The sequence below is a fragment of the Lissotriton vulgaris genome, chromosome 1_1 (genome assembly GCF_964263255.1).
Source record: "Lissotriton vulgaris chromosome 1_1, aLisVul1.2, whole genome shotgun sequence".
Lineage (NCBI taxonomy): Eukaryota > Metazoa > Chordata > Amphibia > Caudata > Salamandridae > Lissotriton > Lissotriton vulgaris.
In genome coordinates this window covers 611,561,968-611,584,017 of record NC_141685.1, presented here as the reverse complement: position 1 = coordinate 611,584,017, position 22,050 = coordinate 611,561,968, and the positions used below count along the sequence as shown (strand labels likewise).

The 22,050-nt window shown below is 42.2% G+C and overlaps 1 protein-coding gene across 1 annotated transcript in view; it reads right to left on the bottom strand.

The window, feature by feature from the left end:
• The window catches only part of AK5 (adenylate kinase 5), a 2,618,000-nt gene that overhangs the window by 2,345,895 nt on the left and 250,055 nt on the right, over window positions 1–22,050 (bottom strand). Inside the window, exon 2 of the mRNA XM_086954134.1 lies at window positions 19,117–19,303. Coding sequence (XP_086810260.1) covers window positions 19,117–19,303 — 187 coding nt within the window. The remainder of the gene's footprint in view (window positions 1–19,116; window positions 19,304–22,050) is intronic.

Sequence of the window (22,050 nt, the reverse complement as noted above, 5' to 3'; positions counted from 1 at the left end):
GCCACTTACTGGTTTCCGGGGTCTTCGTGGGTTCAATTGTAAAGACATATTTCGCGGCACAGCCCAGTGCCGATAGAAGTGTGCGTCACCTCCAAAACGACGTCATATCGCCCGCAGATTCTCAGACGGGTGGTGTGAGTCACCGTGGAATGCCGCGTTTGAGGGTCTACCTGGGTCATCATGATTGTGGGCCCGTGGTGGAACAAGCTGAACCCTCAAATATTTGACTGCAGCTTATTGACCCCTATGATTGTGACAATTGAAACTACCTTGCCCAGGATGCATTGCAGCGATGACGCACATTTTCTTTGCATTCTTTCAGATCACCTGTGGGAGTGAGGAGTTCCTGTATTTGTCAATCCCGTGATCAAGACGAACTGGCGAAACGCGTTGGGAAGGTGAAGGGAGTGCTGTTGCTGCAATGATTAAAAGATACAGTTTCAGCTTGGGTGTGCCACTTACTGCTTTCCGGGGTCTTCGTGGGAGCAATTGTAAAGACATATTTCGCGGCACAGCCCAGTGCTGTTAGAAGTGTGCGTCACCTCCAAACGACATCATATCGCCCACAGATTCTCAGACGGGTCGTGTGAGTCACCGCGGAATGCTGCGTTTGAGGGTCTACCTGGGCCATCATGATTGTGGGCCCGTGGTGGAACAAGCTGAACCCTCAAATATTTGACTGCAGCATATTGACCCCTATGATTATGACAATTGAAACTACCTTGCCCAGGATGCATTGCAGCGATGACGCACATTTTCTTTGCATTCTTTCAGATCACCTGTGGTAGTGAGGAGTTCCTGTATTTGTCAATCCCGTGATCAAGACGAACTGTGGAAACGCGTTGGGAAGATGAAGGGAGTGCTGTTGCTGCAATGATTAAAGGATACAGTTTCAGCTTGGGTGTGCCACTTACTGCTTTCCTGGGTCTTCGTGGGAGCAATTGTAAAGACATATTTCGCGGCACAGCCCAGTGCCGGTAGAAGTGTGCGTCACCTCCAAAACTACGTCATATCGCCCGCAGATTCTCAGACGGGTGGTTTGAGTCACAGCGGAATGCGGCGTTTGAGGGTCTACCTGGGCCATCATGATTGTGGGCCTGTGGTGGAACAAGCTGAACCCTCAAATATTTGACTGCAGCATATTGACCCCTATGATTGTTACAATTGAAACTACCTTGCCCAGGAACCATTGCAGCGATGACGCACATTTTCTTTGCATTCTTTCAGATTACCTGTGGGAGTGAGGAGTTCCTGAATTTGTCAATCCCGTGATCAAGACGAACTGTCGAAACGCGTTGGGAAGATGAAGGGAGTGCTGTTGCTGCAATGATTAAAGGATACAGTTTCAGCTTGGGTGTGCCACTTACTGCTTTCCGAAGTCTTCCTTGGGAGCAATTGTAAAGACATATTTCACGGCACAGCCCAGTGCCGGTAGAAGTGTGCGTCACCTCCAAAACTACGTCATATCGCCCGCAGATTCTCAGACGGGTGGTGTGAGTCACTGCGGAATGCCGCGTTTGAGGGTCTACCTGGGCCATCATGGTTGTGGGCCCGTGGTGGAACAAGCTGAACCCTCAAATATTTGACTGCAGCATATTGACCACTATGAATGTGACAATTGAAACTACCTTGCCCAGGATGCATTGCAGCGATGACGCACATTTTCTTTGCATTCTTTCAGATTACCTGTGGGAGTGAGGAGTTCCCGTATTTGTCAATCCCGTGATCAAGACGAACTGTCGAAACGCATTGGGAAGATGAAGGGAGTGCTGTTGCTGCAATGATTAAAGGATACAGTTTCAGCTTGGGTGTGCCACTTACTGCTTTCCGGGGTCTTCGTGGGAGCAATTGTAAAGACATATTTGACGGCACAGCCCAGTGCCGGTAGAAGTGTGCGTCACCTCCAAAACGACATCATATCGCCCGCAGATTCTCAGACGGGTGGTGTGAGTCACCGCGGAATGCCGCGTTTGAGGGTCTACCTGGGCCATCATGATTGTGGGCCCGTGTTGGAACAAGCTGAACCCTCAAATATTTGACTGCAGCATATTGACCCCTATGATTGTGACAATTGAAACTACCTTGCCCAGGATGCATTGCAGCGATGACGCACATTTTCTTTGCATTCTTTCAGATTACCTGTGGGAGTGAGGAGTTCCCGTATTTGTCAATCCCGTGATCAAGACGAACTGTCGAAACGCGTTGGGAAGATGAAGGGAGTGCTGTTGCTGCAATGATTAAAGGATACAGTTTCAGCTTGGGTGTGCCACTTACTGCTTTCCGGGGTCTTCGTAGGAGCAATTGTAAAGACATATTTCGCGGCACAGTCCAGTGCCGGTAGAAGTGTGCGTCACTTTCAAAACGACGTCATATCGCCCGCAGATTCTCAGACGGGTGGTGTGAGTCACCGCGGAATGCCGCGTTTGAGGGTCTACCTGGGCCATCATGATTGTAGGCCCGTGGTGGAACAAGCTGAACCCTCAAATATTTGACTGCAGCATATTGACCCCTATGATTGTGACAATTGAAACTACCTTGCCCAGGATGCATTGCAGCGATGACGCACATTTTCTTTGCATTCTTTCAGATCACCTGTGGGAGTGAGGAGGTCCTGTATTTGTCAATCCCGTGATCAAGACGAACTGTCGAAACGCGTTGGGAAGATGAAGGGAGTGCTGTTGCTGCAATGATTAAAGGATACAGTTTCAGCTTGGGCGTGCCACTTACTGGTTTCCGGGGTCTTCGTGGGTTCAATTGTAAAGACATATTTCGCGGCACAGCCCAGTACCGGTAGAAGTGTGCGTCACCTCCAAAACGACATCATATCGCCCGCAGATTCTCAGACGGGTGGTGTGAGTCACCGCGGAATGCCGCGTTTGAGGGTCTACCTGGGCCATCATGATTGTGGGCCCGTGTTGGAACAAGCTGAACCCTCAAATATTTGACTGCAGCATATTGACCCCTATGATTGTGACAATTGAAACTACCTTGCCCAGGATGCATTGCAGCGATGACGCACATTTTCTTTGCATTCTTTCAGATCACCTGTGGGAGTGAGGAGTTCCTGTATTTGTCAATCCTGTGATCAAGACGAACTGTGGAAACGCGTTGGGAAGATGAAGGGAGTGCTGTTGCTGCAATGATTAAAGGATACAGTTTCAGCTTCGGTGTGCCACTTACTGATTTCCGGGGTCTTCTTGGGAGAAATTGTAAAGACATATTTCGCGGCACAGCCCAGTGCCGGTAGAAGTGTGCGTCACCTCTAAATCAACATCAAATCACCCGCAAATTCTAAGACGGGTGGTGTGAGTCACCGCGGAATGCCGCGTTTGAGGGTCTACCTGGGCCATCATGATTGTGGGCCCGTGGTGGAACAAGCTGAAACCTCAAATATTTGACTGCAGCATATTGACCCCTATGATTGTGACAATTGAAACTACCTTGCCCAGGATGCATTGCAGCGATGACACACATTTTCTTTGCATTCTTTCAGATCACCTGTGGGAGTGAGGAGATCCTGTATTTGTCAATCCTGTGATCAAGACGAACTGTCGAAACGCATTGGGAAGACGAAGGGAGTGCTGTTGCTGCAATGATTAAAGGATACAGTTTCAGCTTGGGTGTGCCACTTACTGCTTTCCTGGGTCTTCGTGGGAGCAATTGTAAAGACATATTTCGCGGCACAGCCCAGTGCCGGTAGAAGTGTGCGTCACCTCCAAAACGACGTCATATCGCCCGCAGATTCTCAGACGGGTAGTGTGAGTCACAGCGGAATGCGGCGTTTGAGGGTCTACCTGGGCCATCATGATTGTGGGCCCGTGGTGGAACAAGCTGAACCCTGAAATATTTGACTGCAGCATATTGACCCCTATGATTGTTGCAATTGAAACTACCTTGCCCAGGATGCATTGCAGCGATGACGCACATTTTCTTTGCATTCTTTCAGATTACCTGTGGGAGTGAGGAGTTCCCGTATTTGTCAATCCTGTGATCAAGACGAACTGTCGAAACGCGTTGGGAAGATGAAGGGAGTGCTGTTGCTGCAATGATTAAAGGATACAGTTTCAGCTTGGGTGTGCCGCTCACTGCTTTCCGGAGTCTTCCTTGGGAGCAATTGTAAAGACATATTTCACGGCACAGCCCAGTGCCGGTAGAAGTGTGCGTCACCTCCAAAACTACGTCATATCGCCCGCAGATTCTCAGACGGGTGGTGTGAGTCACCGCGGAATGCCGCGTTTGAGGGTCTACCTGGGCCATCATGGTTGTGGGCCTGTGGTGGAACAAGCTGAACCCTCAAATATTTGACTGCAGCATATTGACCACTATGAATGTGACAATTGAAACTACCTTGCCCAGGATGCATTGCAGCGATGACGCACATTTTCTTTGCATTCTTTCAGATCACCTGTGGGAGTGAGGAGTTCCTGTATTTGTCAATCTCGTGATCAAGACGAACTGTCGAAACGCGTTGGGAAGATGAAGGGAGTGCTGTTGCTGCAATGATTAAAGGATACAGTTTCAGCTTGGGTGTGCCACTTACTGGTTTCCGGGGTCTTCGTGGGTTCAATTGTAAAGACATATTTCGCGGCACAGCCCAGTGCCGGTAGAAGTGTGCGTCACCTCCAAAACGACGTCATATCGCCCGCAGATTCTCAGACGGGTGGTGTGAGTCACCGCGGAATGCCGCGTTTGAGGGTCTACCTGGGTCATCATGATTGTGGGCCCGTGGTGGAACAAGCTGAACCCTCAAATATTTGACTGCAGCTTATTGACCCCTATGATTGTGACAATTGAAACTACCTTGCCCAGGATGCATTGCAGCGATGACGCACATTTTCTTTGCATTCTTTCAGATCACCTGTGGGAGTGAGGAGTTCCTGTATTTGTCAATCCCGTGATCAAGACGAACTGTCGAAACGCGTTGGGAAGGTGAAGGGAGTGCTGTTGCTGCAATGATTAAAGGATACAGTTTCAGCTTGGGTGTGCCACTTACTGCTTTCCGGGGTCTTCGTGGGAGCAATTGTAAAGACATATTTCGCGGCACAGCCCAGTGCTGTTAGAAGTGTGCGTCACCTCCAAACGACATCATATCGCCCACAGATTCTCAGACGGGTGGTGTGAGTCACCGCGGAATGCTGCGTTTGAGGGTCTACCTGGGCCATCATGATTGTGGGCCCGTGGTGGAACAAGCTGAACCCTCAAATATTTGACTGCAGCATATTGACCCCTATGATTGTGACAATTGAAACTACCTTGCCCAGGATGCATTGCAGCGATGACGCACATTTTCTTTGCATTCTTTCAGATCACCTGTGGTAGTGAGGAGTTCCTGTATTTGTCAATCCCGTGATCAAGACGAACTGTGGAAACGCGTTGGGAAGATGAAGGGAGTGCTGTTGCAGCAATGATTAAAGGATACAGTTTCAGCTTGGTTGTGCCACTTACTGCTTTCCGGGGTCTTCCTGGGAGCAATTGTAAAGACATATTTCGCGGCACAGCTCAGTGCCGGTAGAAGTGTGCGTCACCTCCAAAATGACGTCATATCGCCCGCAGATTCTGAGACGGGTGGTGTGAGTCACCGCGGAATGCTGCGTTTGAGAGTCTACCTGGGCCTGCATGATTGTGGGCCCGTGGTGGAACAAGCTGAACCCTCAGATATTTGACTGCAGCATATTGACCCCTATGATTGTGACAATTGAAACTACCTTGCCCAGGATGCATTGCAGCGATGACGCACATTTTCTTTGCATTCTTTCAGATCACCTGTGGGAGTGAGGAGTTCCTGTATTTGTCAATCCCGTGATCAAGACGAACTGTGGAAACGCGTTGGGAAGGTGAAGGGAGTGCTGTTGCTGCAATGATTAAAGGATACAGTTTCAGCTTGGGTGTGCCACTTACTGCTTTCCGGGGTCTTCGTGGGAGCAATTGTAAAGACACATATATATATATATATATATATATATATATATATATATATATATATATATATATATATATATATATATATATATTATAACACTCATAAACTTTTTGAAAATTCTCAGTCACTGGATGATGTCATCACTGATTTCATTTGAGATGTCATCAGTGATTTCACTGACCATGTCATAAGTGATGTGATATCTGAGGTCATAAGCAGTGCATTGCAGGGGTGCAAGTTATATCTAACTCGGGTAACTATACCAGCTGAATTTCCATGGTTTTGTATGAGTGAAATGTCAGCCAAGCTAGAATGTTGTGTAACCTTTGTTTTTTTTTTTAGAATAAATATATATATATATATATATTATATAAGTATACTCATGACTCTGGATGTCACGTCATTGTATACGTCAATACGCCACAATGATGGTATTAGAGCTGTTAACTACTACCTGAATAGACGTGCCATTAACTTTTCTGCACATAATTCCATGTTAATTGCCATGATTAAAATCTGTTTGGAACAGAATTATTTTCTGTTCAACAATCAGGCTTACCAGCAAATCAGAGGGGTAGCTATGGGGGCCTGTTTCTCTCCCAGCCTAGCGTGCTTGCACATGGGCTGGTGGGAGGAACAGGTCCTCATGGTTCAACATCAGGCCAGCATGGAGAACCATGTCCCCCTATATTTGAGGTATATAGATGACCTCTTCTTTATATGGCAAGGTACTATGCAGGAAGCGAGTAAATTTGTAGAACAGCTCAATGCCAACAGTTTAAATCTTGAATTTACGTCCACCATGAGTACAGTGCAGGTATGCTTTTTGGATATAGAGGTTTACATTGATTCAGGAACATTAGCGACTAGGCTATACAGAAAGCCAACTGCAGGTAACACCGTCCTGCATGCGGCCAGTCAGCACCCCCATCATTTAGTACAAAGCATCCCCTTTGGGGAGATGCTTCGTATCAAAGAATCTGTAGTGACGAAATGGAGTGTTCCAAAGCCATGGAAGCAAGTAAATTGCGCTTTCTGGCACGGGGTTACTCTGAGAATATATTAGCCAAGGCAATGGAGCGCTCTAATACTATTTCTAGAGCCCAGGCATTAGCCCCAAAAACGGTGTTAAGAACATCTCATTCAGACACCATCTCGGATTCTTCTAGAGTCATAGTCACCTTCAATCAACAACACAAGGATATCCGGAAGATTTTCAGTCGTAACTGGAACCTGGTGACGGGGGACCCTGTCATTGGTGGTCTAGTCGGCAGAAGACCGGAATTTTCCTTTAGGAAATCCACCTCTATGTCTGACAGACTTGTCAAAAATCACCTGGAACAACCCATCTCTAAGACATTTATGACTTTGAGAAAGGGTTTTTTAAAATGTTCTAGTTGCAAAGCTTGCAAAAATGGCTGCAGTAAATCGCAGTATTCCACACCATTTAAAAATGATCCTGTACTCATTACCAAACAGCTATCTTGCAAAACTGAGTTTGCAGTATATGTGCTGCAGTGTCCCTGTGACCTCCGGTATGTAGGGAGCACCCGACTGCCGGTACACAGGAGGATACTGCAGCACATAAGAGCAATCACCAATAAGGACCAATCCTACCCTGTGGTGCGCCATTTCCAAAGTTCTCATGAGAGTGACCCCAAACACCTCTCTTATTATGTCATCGATTGCATATTACCTCTCAAAAGAGGTGGTAATAGGGATGCACTTTTGAGGGTCCTAGAAACTCGCTATATGCTAGAATTAGACAGTCGTACCCCTGGGGGGCTGAACGCTAGCGAGGATCTATATACCTGTTTATGAACTACTAACATTTGCTATAACATCTAGGGGCATTACTCTATTTACAATGTTAGTTTTATCAGGTATATCTCATGTTTTTTGCCAGCCTTATAGTACTCTCTAACTGTCTTTCATTCTTCTTTTTCCATCTTTTGCCATGGTACACAGCTGTTTCATAACATCAGTCAGATAGCTTATTTTACAGGGAGGGGCTCCTCCCTTCACATTATAATGAAAACGTGCTCATATGAATTACAGTAATTATCTGTAATTTATTATTTCACTGGTTGCACTTTGTACTTTATAAATCTATTTTGCACTTAGCTATAATATCTGCTCCTTGCTATAAAATGGGAATAATATGAAAATCTATTCATGTTTACTGAGAATATTGTTTACATGTTGCACAAGACACTTTAATGTAGATTCCCACTTGGGATTTACTTTGCACAGTTTTTTTAATCAGGAAACTTGGTCTTTTATGTAATGACATTAACATTGTGTTATGATATTTTATATATTTATATATTTATCAATTTATTTATATATGTATTTATTCAATTGCTCAATGTTGCACATGTGTACATGACTATACATATACCCACTTTGGGTTGTATTTGTGACCAGGAAGGTTTAAATTACATTTATAGTCCTTTCTTTGTTTCCTTATTTTGAAACCTGTTTACATATGTAGGTGGTTACGATCAGTCCACCTTTTGTGTCTACCGTATAAATTTCCCTTTTGGCTTTGCGATCACATCATGTGATCAAGACAGTGGATGCTGTCGAAACGCGTAATGGCGGGCATGCTGAGCGAAATTAAGCTAAAATAAACGCACTTTGTTTGGCACCAAGAAATGGGGTTCTCTCTTCGTCTTTTCTCAGCCTGATAGGACGTGGCAGTGCTGGGGATTGCTTGGCGAGTTTTCTTTTTATATATATATATATATATATATATATATATATATATATATATATATATATATATATATATATATATATATATATATATATATATATATATACACACACACACACATACATATACATCTCAAACATTTTTTTTGACTTGGAAAGTTGTACTTATTGTGGTGAGGTAAAACAGGAAGTTGCTGGGTAACATTAATGGGAAGAAAATAAAACAGATTCTCAGTGCCATAAGATGTCAGTCATGGATGATATGTAAACTGGCAACATATATTTTGCTTCTCATGAAGACGAAACAATGAGGTGTGGGCGACTCTTCCAAGAACATTATATAGTTTAACATTGGAGTCCACCCCTAACTTGGGCACTCAGATTCAGAAATCACATCAACACTAGTCCAATAGAGTATCCTTAACGAAGCTTAAGTTCATTACCTTAATTGTATTAAATATATACACACAGTTCAGTTCCTTAGGAAGTGACCATAATTCATCAGTTTTGAAACAGATATGGAAAAGAGCTGCTCATAGCACCCTTTTTCCAAGAATTATGTTTTCAGTTGTGCAGGAAGACATGAATAATGATATATGGTTAAGAAAAGAGGTTTGTGGAGATAGACGCACACATTGATAACATGTAAAGAGCAGGCCTTGTTGGACCTATAACAAGCACATAGCAGACAAAATGCTGCTTTTAGATCACGAATACCAGGTTTGAAAGTCAAGATCACACTTTGCAGTTCAAATTTGACTTCACTTTAATCTTTTCTAATTTCATAACATGTTTTTACCCAAGTTCCAGTACCCTTTCTTTCTCACTTCATGGCCGAAATTGTCACCTTTTTTAAATGCTCTTCGTTCTTTACATTCAACCTTCAAAAGCCATCGTTCTCCTAGAAGCTTTTCTTATTAGTGGGAAAAAATTGTTATTCCATCAAACACATACATTTTTCTTTGGGCTGGTTTAATTTAACTTTTCAGATTTTGTTGAAGGCATTTATAGCATTTAGTGTTCCATTAGCGAGACCATCTGGAAGAACATCTTAATTCAGAAAACGGCATTTTATATGAAAAGCAAAGTGATTTTAAAGCTTAAATATAGCCAAATTCAGAGAAGCTACTTTTTTCCTCTCCCGCGAACTGCTGTTGGTGTTACCATGCTTCTCTATTGTCAGTTATATTATTTGCAGCTCAATTTACTTTCAAAAATATTTTAAAACACTTTTCAGATAAGGTTACAGTAGGCAACTTCTTCTGCTCTTCAAGTTTTCAGATGTCTTTTTCCATTCTGTGAATTCTTCCTTTTTGTAATACAATTTTTGTTTCTTTTAATTGTTACTAGAATTCAGCAGCTGATTTCAGGCTAGGACATGCCACAGGAATGTTTAAAATAAAAAACATTAAAAAAAACCATAAATCAGCGACATTCAAAATGAAATAAAAACAATCAAATTTCAACAGTTTTACCAGATGAAACACCTGTGTGGAGTTGTTGTTTATATTAACATTTTACAAATATCTTGTTACTTAACATTTTGTGTATGGTACAGATGAAAAACAGCCAATAGTCCTAAATCAGAAATATAATTGTTTGTTAATCGTGTGCAGCCATGGCAATATGTTCACACCTTGCGGTTTGTCAATAAACATTAATGTAACACAAATATCGTCCAATGAATTGCAAAGGCAACACTAGGGATCACAAACTTTAAAACTAGTGTGACTGCGCTCTGGTGTCAGAGAACTCAAACATAACAAGAGAAAGCAATATCCAAACTGCTCCGGTAAAAATTATTAAACAACAATCACTAAAATGGAAAAGACCAAGATCTTCATGGGAATCATGTGGAGGCCAGGATTTGAAGCAGGGGCTTCAGCAACTTAGAGCTTGCGTTCAGCATTGGGAAAGCAAAGACAAATTAGGAAAGATTTTTTGGCCAAAAGATTCCCAAGGAGGCAAAAACAACAATCTGATTAGACATTGTTGGCAAAGTGAAGGAAGCAGGCCCATCGAACGGCAGGCTCGGAAGTACATTCCTTTTAACTTCATTAGGTGAAGAAAGGATCAACTAGTGCAAACCAGAAGTCGTCCAAGGCAATTGCAGGCAAGTCTTAAAATGGGAACAACCAGCTAATCAGCATGTTCTAAAGACCATGCGCCCACATCAGGCAATTAGAATCAAGGTCAGTATGTAACTACATAAAAATGCAGCGCCATGATAACAGAAAATAAGGTCAGGCCAGTGTATTAACTGTATGTAAAGCATGAGCATGCAATGGTTGCAATGAACCGAAGAGAATGTTTAAGGGAAACACTGAAATAGACTTATGTCCACAGATCCTAACCCCACGGTACAGACACCCACACAGAACACACCAAAGATACCACAACAAATTTGCATACCTAGAAAGACTTGGACAGACATTTACTGAGAAAAATCAACGAAGTACCTCATTGTAAGACCCGATAGAAGTAACTATTATGTTGACACCAAATACCATAGTTGTATGTACGATGAAGATACCTTTGTAGGGGGGTGATCTCATGCTAATCATAATTTGAGTTTTTATACTGCAATTGGCTGAACATAACAGGTGTTAATGTTATCAAATACAATGTTGCTCAACTATTGACCTTAAAAGGGTGTAAGGTCAAGCTTGTCCTGCCAGGATTTGAGATTCTAATCGGCATGCTACACATCCAGAAATAAGTGCCTGTGATCTGCATTTTACACAATGAACCCGATAGTAACCAGTTAACTCACTGAGCCATATTACTGGCATAACAGTGCAGAATTGCACAAAGTATCCAAATGCTCTTCATTATGCGAAATCATTGGACACAAATTAATGTCACTCTAAGATGTAACATTGATGTGGTATACAAGAATATAAGTGGCAGGGCAAGGGACTCTTCAAGAACTAGGACCTGGCATCCAAGATCTGGTTGAATGACTTATTTTTGTCAGTGTAACAGTGACTGAAATTAGTCATATGGAAAACCTATTTAATAGAATGTGCTTTTAACAGATTAGTCATCAATACCAAATTGATGAGAGTCTCTATAGTGCTCCTGTGGATTAATGTTACTTTAAATGAATCACTCTAATAGCTTTATGCATATGCAATTGTCTGGAATCATTGAGATGTTCTCTCGACAGTCAACATAAGTGTGGAATACAACTGACAACAAACAAGATCCATGAAGTTTCAAAACATCTTGCTTTTAACATCGTAAAACAAAAACCATCTATGGTGTTCTACCACAATATCGAGGTTTTCTCCTTATCTTCCCTTATATTATTAACTTTAGAGTATAGATTATCAACCTATTGCCAAGGAGAGACTGTCTTTACACCACTGTTTTTACAATGGAAAGTCTTTACCAAGCAATGCCTTTACCACGCATGCATTTACCACACATACAATGAAAGGTTAGTATTAGGGCTGGCTTTAGCACTGGTGGTGCAAAGTGCAGCCATCTTTATTGGCACCTCTGTGACCTCTTTCACAGTCAGAGCAAAGAGGAGTATTTGATAACGCTTCCTGCCGGCCACTAGACTGCTGCCATTTTGAGCAGGTCAGCAGTCTAGACGGAGAATGACTGTCATGGAAATCCTTATTTAAGCTGAAGCAGGGATGGATGCGCAGCACCTCAGGCAAGAGCTATTGCACTTTTAATTTCTTTGTTTTTCTGCACACTTTTTAACTTGTTCCATATATTAAGATTTGAGGTAACTTCAACTCAACTCTATCCAGCCTGCCGCAACATTTGGCGGATTGTTGCAAAGAGAGCGAGGAGGAATATTTGCTAACTCTTCCTGTGGGCCACTAGACTGCTGCCATTTTGGGCAGGTCAGTGATCTAGATAGTGAATGCCTGTCATGGAAATCCTTGTTTAAGCTGCAGCAGGATGTGCAGTGGGTGACCACCAGCATGCTTGGAGCATTTAAAAAACAAGTCTGTTTGAGCCTGGACAACGCCAGGACTCCCTGCACCTTTATTTTACTTCAGACACCTCAGCATCATGGCAAACGACAACGCACTTTTTTCAGAGTTGTATCAAATACATGCAAACCTCATTAACACCAAAAGCCCTTTTTGTGGTTGTAGTCAGCATTTCTCCACTCTAGAGGGTCCTATCGCCTGCAAGGCTTTCAGATTATCCTGCTCTGTCACTTCGCCAATAATTGGGGCTAGGGAGATGCAGGCTCTCCCGCCTGCCTCCAACAAATTATTTAAAAAGTACACATTCAGAGGCTCTCTATCAGGTTACTAGCACCTCCTCCTTCACTCGCAAATGTCTCTCATGAAATAGACAGACTTTACTGCAATGTCACGTTCATGGTCAAACATTCAACTGAAATATGGGATCTCATTGCTGCCCTTTCCCCTAAGTTATGTTTTATTACTGAGACCTGGCTAAATGCTGCAGCACTCCCTTGTATCTTAATAGCTATACCAGAACACTATTCTGTAGACAAACTCAAAAGAGAGGGGAAACCTCGAGGAGGTGTAGCCATCGCCTTCCATATTACTCTCCAAGTCAAGCGAGGAGACACTCTACTCTACGATTCGGTTGAAATGTGCATTTTAAAAATTCCAATCTCTGTGATGACTTTTGGAGGGAAGCATTGGTTTACTGTCCACCTGGTGCGAGAAAAAACGTTGGCCAGGAATTGACTATATCACACCTCACATCCTGGCTGCCAAAATGTTTTTACTCCTGGTTGACTTCAATTTCCAACGAGAAAATACGGAGGACGTAGGACCGACCCAGTGCTTAGCAGACATGGAAAACTGGAGCTCAAACAGTTAGTGTCAGGTCCCACTCACAAGGCAGGGCATTCTCTTGACCTTATCTGTACTAACATTTTGGAAGTCACAAGTGAGCAGACTATTCCTTTCATATGGTCAGAACACTATGTAATTCAATTTTTGATTCCCTGTAATAACGCATCTGTCAAGCCCAGCAAAAAAAACACAAGCAGACTTTGATGCTTTTGGAAGACGGTCACTTTCTGGGATCTATAGGCCTATCAAAATCCCCTCACTAATTGACATCAACACTGGTTTGGACACCTATCACGACTCTCTAACACTGACGTTTGATCTTATTGCCTCTTTCAAAAAATCTCCATCTACTTCCTTCAGGTGCCTACTGATCATTTGTGCCTGGAAAAGTCAAAATGCAAATTGCTCAAACATAGGTGGTGCTTAACCAAATCCCCAGTGGATTAAGAAGCCTTTAGATCACTGCTGAATAGTTACCACAATCAGCATAAAGTAGCTTGCAAAGCCCACATTACTTCAGCTATCGACCAAGCTGAAAATTCTGCAAAGGAATTATGCAAAGCCTTAAATCACTTTTTAAAATCTCAAGCCTGTACTTGTACTATTCCAGCCTCTCAAAAGCTCTGTGATTCCCTGGCGGACATTTTAGAGGAAAACATAAATATCCTCTATAGGAACTTTGAAATCATCTGGAAACTGCTGGAACTGAAATTCTATTTTTCTCAGCCTCCCTCAAAACAATCACTGGCTTAGGTAATTTCGAGTCATGCTCTTTAGAGCAGGTGCCGCATATGTTGGCTTAAGCCAAATCAGGCTCCCCTTTAGACATCTGTCCCCACAGGGTACCCTCGTGCGAAGCTAACTCCATTGCATCATCAGTAATTTTGCTTTATAATCTTTCCTTAACTTCAGCCAAATTCACGACTGAATGGAAGTGTGCCCAAGTATCCCTTATTCTAAAGAAACTCTCTGCCAACCCTGAGACCCTGTTCAACTACCAGCTGATCTCACTGGTCCCTTTGCTAGAAAAATTCTAGAAAGCCTGATTAACTAACAACTGCCAACTTTCCTAGAAGAATATAAGATCTTAGACCCCTCACTACATAGTACTGAGACTGCTCTGGTGGCAGTCAGTGACATCATCAGACTATCACTAGACGCAGATACCCTGGTCATGTTGGTATTACTGGTCCTATCCGCAGCCTTCTATACGAACTCACACTCCATTTTAATCTGCAGACTCTGCAAGGCAGTAGTATATGACAGTGCACTAGATTGGCTCATTGACTTCTTTAACAGTCAAACTCTAATCATCTGTCTTGACTCCTTTAAATCTTGAACAAAATCTAGCAATAAAGTAGTCCCTGCCTGAGCCCAACACTGTTCAATATTTATGTGGCGCCTATGGCACAAATTGTGAGAGCATGTGGATTTGTGGTCATGCTGATGATACCCAACTTGTCATCACCATTGGGCCAGATCTAGTAAAATTGAAATCTCAGATTGCAAACTGCATGAGAGACATTGTTGAATGAATGGCTAACAGCTGTCTCCAATTAAATAGCAAGAAAACTGAGATTGTGTTATCTGGCAGAGCACAGGAGCTTTGGTCAGTCAATTGGTGGTCAGCAGATTGGGTCCAGCTCCCACTCCTACGCAGGTGGTGGAAGCCTTGGTAAAAAGGTCGACCAAACATTAACCATGAAATACAAAGTCAACACAACCTGTGGCACTTGCTATGCCACAATGCAGCTTTTAAAAAGAGCTTTTGAATGGCTTCTTTCCAAATCCAGAAGGACTCTAGTCCAAGCACTCATCACTAGTTGCTTAGACTATGGGAATGAGCTGTTAGTGGCAGCAAATAACACATTGCTGTAAAACTGCAAGTTGTTCAGAACACAGCTGCACAGTTAATTTGTAATCTTCCCCCATTCTCTTTTGTTGCCCCGATCCTAAAAGCCGTGCATTGGCTTCCTATAAGGAAACGGACAATTTTTAAACTATGCTGCCTAATCCACAATGTACTAAACAATACCCTTCCTGTCTATTTACACTTTAGACTTTTTTACTACCATCCCACCAGACTGTTCAGGACCACTAATAAAGCTCTTCTTAATATTCCCCATATACACACATCTAGATATGGTGGCAGAATCTTCTCTTACTTGGTCCCATTCCATTAGAACAAACTGCCTCTCTACATCGGTAGTTGTTCCGATGTTTCAAAGTTCAAGACACTGTTAATGACGTTATTATTCTAAAGTGCTCTTTTGTCCTGGAAAGCAAAGTGCCAAGATACTCCTTCGGGAGTGAGTTTTGTGCTATATCAAGTGCAGAAATGTATTTCCTCACTACCACCCTGCAAAAGTGTCACTCATCTCTCCGTAGCCCCTTTCTCACATACATTTTATTTGTTTTAAATCACTGGTAAAGGCTGGCTTTATTAATCTACTCACCTAGCCACATAAAATACAAATCTGTGATCTGCACGGAACACGTTCTTTGCAGCAGGCATAGAAACCCGCTGCTCTACTTTATGGAAAGTCAATACTAAACAAAACTCTGTTCTTTCTCTGAAATAGGAACATTAATCCCAAGAGTTGCCTTGACATTTTTATAGCTACCTGAAAGCTGGACACATAAGGAACTTTGCAGAAGGTGCTTTTAAATCCTAAGTTATTGCTAACCACAGTGCCTCTGAGGTCAGTGCCCCCCTTCCTGGTCAGCGGCCAGCGGTTGCAACTGTGGCACTTTCCTAAAGCTTGCCCTAGTAAGTATAGTCAAGGTAAGTGTGTGTGTTTATGTACATACGGTAAGTGTGTGTGTTTACTTATATCAGGTTGTTTGTTTATGTGTATTTAAAATGCAGGCTTTAGGGGTGGGTAGGGTATAGAGTGGTAAGGGTGTTTTAGGGGTGGTGTAAGAATATAGGGTAGTAAGGGTGATTTTAGGGTTGGGGGGATAAGGGTATTGGGTGCTAGAGGTGTGTTTGGGGCATAGGGATGGGCAACGGTACTGGATGGCAAGGGTGTTTTTAGGGTTAAGAGTTGGGAAAGGGCATTCGGTGGAAAAGGTATTTGCATGGTAAAACATGTGTGGTAAAGACATTATAAAGTCTTTGCATGGTAAAGGCATGCGTTGTAATGTCACAACCACCGCCAAGGTAAGTAGATGTGAAGTTACAACGGTAAATCTTCAATCACTTTCATAAAACATTGGAAATCGATATTGTACAGTCCGATATTCCTGACCTTAATATAATTATATACAACTTAACATATTTACTTATATCAACTTTAAATAATTGTGCTACTAGTGACTATACCAATATGTGGCAGCACAGAAACGTTCTATTGCTGTTGATGCCTGTTGAAGTGTCACTTTTTATTATACAGTTATATAGAGCATATTGTCGGCTCAGAGATACTAGAAGTGTGCATAAATAGATCAGGTGAGGCTTCAATTAGCAGGAAATAAACGTCTTTAAAACCATTATCTACTAGTCCAGTACTTAAAATGGGGAATTAGATAGACATGAGACAAAGAGCCAGATAACCTCAGCCTGAGCATGGTCTGTTGGTTAAGATGCCTCCTTAAAACCTGGGAACCTGGGTTCGCAACTAGGCTTTAGCAGGGCACCTGCGTCTATAGTGATAGTCCAATGATGTCACTGACTGCCACCAGTGCGATCTCAGTGCTATGTAGTCAGGGATCTAAGATCTTTAAATTCTTCTAGGAAAGTTGGCAGTTTTTAGTTAATAAGTTAATTAGTAAGTGAAAATCAAGTTATTCAGGTTAAAATCACTTAATCTTTCTGTGCCTAAAATTTTAAGTGTGCTAAATGTGGCTGTAAATATATATGAAATAGTGTGGAAATCTACAACTGAATAGATTTTCACGGGAAGCCCTTACTCATGAATTACCGCAAGTCTTAAATCTACTCCAAATATATGAGTAAAGCTTTAGAACCAAGTATTCAACTTTAAGCCCTCGGTTATACGTACCTATGTAATTTCACTTGTTCTGGTAACAGGAAGTTCCGCCCCTGTCAGAATTGCAAGTTCTGTAGGAAGACAGCTGACCTGATGTATATTATCCGAAGATTTAAGCTGCTGAAAGCTGGTGAAATCTTTTGGTGAACTACGGTGTACGAAGTGATGACTAAACAGGGAAATCAAAATTATTAATTCTCCCCGTGATTCTTCATTTTATAGGCACACCTCAAGGTTCACCCGCTAATACTCATTAACACTACCCCCTGCTGTTACAAGTATCCCTGATATCAATAACTCTCGAAGATCCAATCTATCGAGGGCAAATGCACAGCACTGTTAATGAGGTCCTCTGTATGCAAATTCAGAAAACCATATGCACAGTTTATTTGGACCTGATGCAAACCAATGGCTCAGCGGGCTATGCCGTGTGACACTCGGTTCGGCATCTTAGTGATCAGTGTAAGGACATATCAAACCATGCACAGTTGAACAGCTTTCTTCCTTTCATTGTGTATAGCATGGGTTACTTCAGTATACAAGGCTCCACAATAGGCAATAATGTATGAACTCTCCTGTTTCATTTGAAGAAACGTTGCTCTGTAGGTGCATGTCCGCACTAGCGAGTGCAATTTAAAAACAACAAAGTACAGATACATACAATTTAAAAATCATCAATCAGTGCAAAAAGAGAATGCTATACATATCAGTATGGAAGTAGAAGTAACAAAGTGAAAGCAATGATAATTAGGAACTATTTAAAAATGCATTCAGTGGTGTTGTGCTGCCGCCTGATCTTCCACGATTGACTAAAAAAAGACGCGACCATTAATGGGTAGGCAGCCCAAGTTCTGGTTAAGAGTGATTTGTATACAGTGGCTCGTGTTTGCTTGAGTGCATTTATCTATTATGCCCAATTGCAGACTGCTGCTGCGGTGTCAGTACCTTCTTTGTGCTAACGCACACTATTTTGTGCATGGCAACCATTTCTAGAGACCTCTCTCGTGTTTGTGAGTAATCGGCATGATGTGTGCACTTGGCCTGGGCAGATAAAACGGACACAGTTACTTGCTAATAGGTAGGCAAAAGAGCACAACATCTGTGCATGTCCCAGTGTCTTATTGTGTCTTGGAACAGCAACTGTGCTGTTGAAAAAACAATGCTTGGTAAATGTAGTGTTTATTATGCACTCCTCAAGCTTCTAAATCATTTTTTCCTGTTACATTTTCGTTTGCGCCTGTTACCATCGTTTGTTCCCATATTAAGACTTTGTTCTCGTTTGTCCTTGAGGCCTTTAATCACTTAATTGGAAAATTTGGATAATGCTTGCTCAAAATACCAATTAAAAATTGAGAAAAACAACAGATTTCAGATTCACTGAGAGCTGTAAACACTGAATGGAAGTTAGATACAACATCAAGCAAGATTCCCTCATCAAGTGGCCATCTAGATATGGACTGAAATGGCCTATCAGTAACTCGATTTCTAGAAAAAGCTTATGTGCCAGCTCATTCGAATAAGCATACTAAATAATGAGATCCCTGAAAGTGATATTTTGGATGTTATCACATAGATGCTAGATCGTAAAGATGGAAATAAACGCAATAGGAAGGGCATATTAAAAACAGACATTGTGATTGTCAAGAATACTGAAAGTGATACAAACGACATTATTTAAAATTACCATTTCTGAAGAAGGCTCTTCTCGCTTGTCCCCCATTGAGTGATGGCAAACCTCTTTTTTCTTGGCCTATGAAGGTGTCCCATCTAACCTTCTCTGAACCACCAAGTTCCTTGACTTTTTGCAGGCAATTTTCTAAATATTCCACTGGGTCATCTGGTCTGTAAAACATGAGTCCGTTTACGAGACCCTAAAGTGAATGAAAAGTGAATTAGCAGAGAAAGATGAAAATCACAAGATATATTGCATGCTAATGTTCTTGCTTGTATTCAATATGTCAGAATACTTTATTTCGATAAATCAATATCATAAAAAGGCAATGGAACTATACAAAATATACAATTAAATACACTCATTAATAAAGAATAAAAACAGAGTCATTGTCCAATTAAAAATCATCCAGGAATATTCATAGAATGAAATTTTCATCAATTAAAAACACAGTAAATAGAATAAGAACATTAACCCTTTTAAGTGCCCTCCCTGACAATACATACATATATACATCCAAGTTCATTTATGTACAATTAGTCACACAGTTTTTCTTATTTCTAATCCTTACAGCACCCACCCAAAAACTTGCAACGTGAAAGATGATCCTAGAGGACTGTAATAATTGCAAGTAAAGGAGGGCAGGCTTGACCTCCAAAAAGCCCCTCTCCTTAAGTATTGGGACCAAAAATGTCATACTTAATTCCGTGTAGTGACTACAGAACATCAAAAAATGCAATGTGTTCTGGGTGGAAAGGTAATCACAAGAACACGGCGGTGCATTTTCGGGGGTACTCCAAGAAGGAAACAGTCCTAAATTCAATATCAAATTAAAACGGAAGCGGGTTAGGAGAAACCTATGAAAGGGACGGTTCACCACATTAAGGTAGGTTTCAGGTCCACATGAGCTGGCAATAATGAGATTAGCCCTTACAGTAGGTTTTTTTAATTCGCGTTCCTCTCTCTCCAGAGACAGCAAATCTGCCATAGCTCCCTTAATTAGAGCAATATCCTTTGGTGTTATTGACTCTGGAACGGAGAAAAGCTCCGGTCTCCCAAGTTTGATCAGGGTATTTTTAATGTAAGTCAACCACTCACTCTTGCTATAGTTTTCTAGAAGGAGACAATCTTTCATGATAATATGGTTCAGGGAGATTTCCTGGTTCATCCAGGTCTTCAACCAGCATAATACAGGAGCCATACTTATCATGTCAGAAATAAAGCCTGCCCCCAATTCAGAATGGATAGTGTATGAGGGCGTAGACTGTGGCACTGAAAGGACTGATCTCATAGATTTGTTTTCGGTCACCTGTAAACAGCCAGGGGAACTATATCCCCATATTGAGCTGCCATATGTGGCTACTGCAAGGCATTTTGCCTTATAGATCTGCATTAGTGCAGCTATTGGCCCAGCTCCAAGTTTTTTCGTAAAGCCCTGGAGTGCAGAGGTAGTTCTTGCAAAGGAGATGTTTCTATTTTTAAGCTGTGGGCCCCAATTCCCTCTCTCATCAAATGTAATCCCCAGGTAGGGGAATGTGGGCGCCCTGCTAAATTCTTCTTTGCCACAGAAAAAAGTTTTAGACTGCTTTTTCCTAGAACACTTCCCCATAATCATGATTTGGGACTTTTTTACATTTATTTTAAGGTTCAAGGATCCCATAAAGTTCCCAAATACATCCAGAAGCCGCTGTAGTCCAACCCCTGTCCGTGAAAGAAGGACAGCGTCATCCCCGTAGAGGAGAACTGGGATACCCAGTTCCTCTACGCGCGGTATGTCAAGGGTAGCCTCCTTTAGAGCAGGTTCAAGGGCATTTATATATACCGTAAAAAGAAGCGGGCCAGGATACACCCTTGCCTGACCCCCCCTTTCCGAGTGAAAATGACTAGTACAGCGCCCCTCGGCAGTGACCCTGACGGAGGCCAAAAGGCCGGAATGTAAGTCTGCCAGGAGATCAACTAAGGCCTGATCAAGACCCATGTTAATTAAAATTTGCCATAGCTTGGCCCTGTTTACAAGGTCAAATGCCGAAGAGAGGTCCATGAACCCCATATACATTGACCCCTCTTTGACCTTGGTATATTTGTACACTAACATTTGCAAGTTAAGGCATTGGTCTAATGTGCTCCTTTTTGTTCTGAACCCATACTGTAAATTGGACAGGAACCCTCTGTCATTAACCCAGTCTGCAATCTTGTGCAAGATTACCCGCCCCAAAATTTTGACCGAGGAATCTATTAGAGAGATAGGTCGATAACAAGAGGGGTCTTGCCTATCTCCCTTCTTGAAGACTAGTATAATAATGGATTTTTTCCATGAGACCGGTATATTATTTTGGTTTAAAGCGTTAAAAACACTACACAGGATCTTAGACCAGAATTTTGGGGCGCACTTAAAAACATCTGCGGGGACCCCATCGCGACCTGGAGCCTTATTTTTTAATGTCAGCTCAATAGCTCTTTCAATCTCTTTGGCCTCAAATATCACCTGGGACCCTTCAGAACTAACATGGGTATTGGCCATTCGACTTTCGGGGCCTGGGATAGAGTATATTTCCTCAAAATGAGTTATCCAGCCCTCGTCTAGAATGTTTGACTCAAGGGGAGTGTTCTCTTCTCCTTAGAATAACGGTTGATTTACAATTTTCCAGAACAGCCCACTATCTCTAAGAGTCTCAGGGGCAAGTAATTGTGACCAGGCCTCATCTTTCAACTCATTTTTCCTCTCTAAGATTACTTTCTTATAGGCAGATCTAAGGATATCTATTTGGGCTCTGTCCTTAGGGGTCGCTTTTAGGGCCATCAGTAAGACTCCATGTGCCCTAGAACATTTTTTGTCAAACCATCTTTTACCATGATTTGTCCTCTGTCTAGGGCCAACATATAAGGTTAAATTAATTTGTCTGCAGGTATTATCAAAGGCAATGACCACCTATGTGTTTTGGGCCT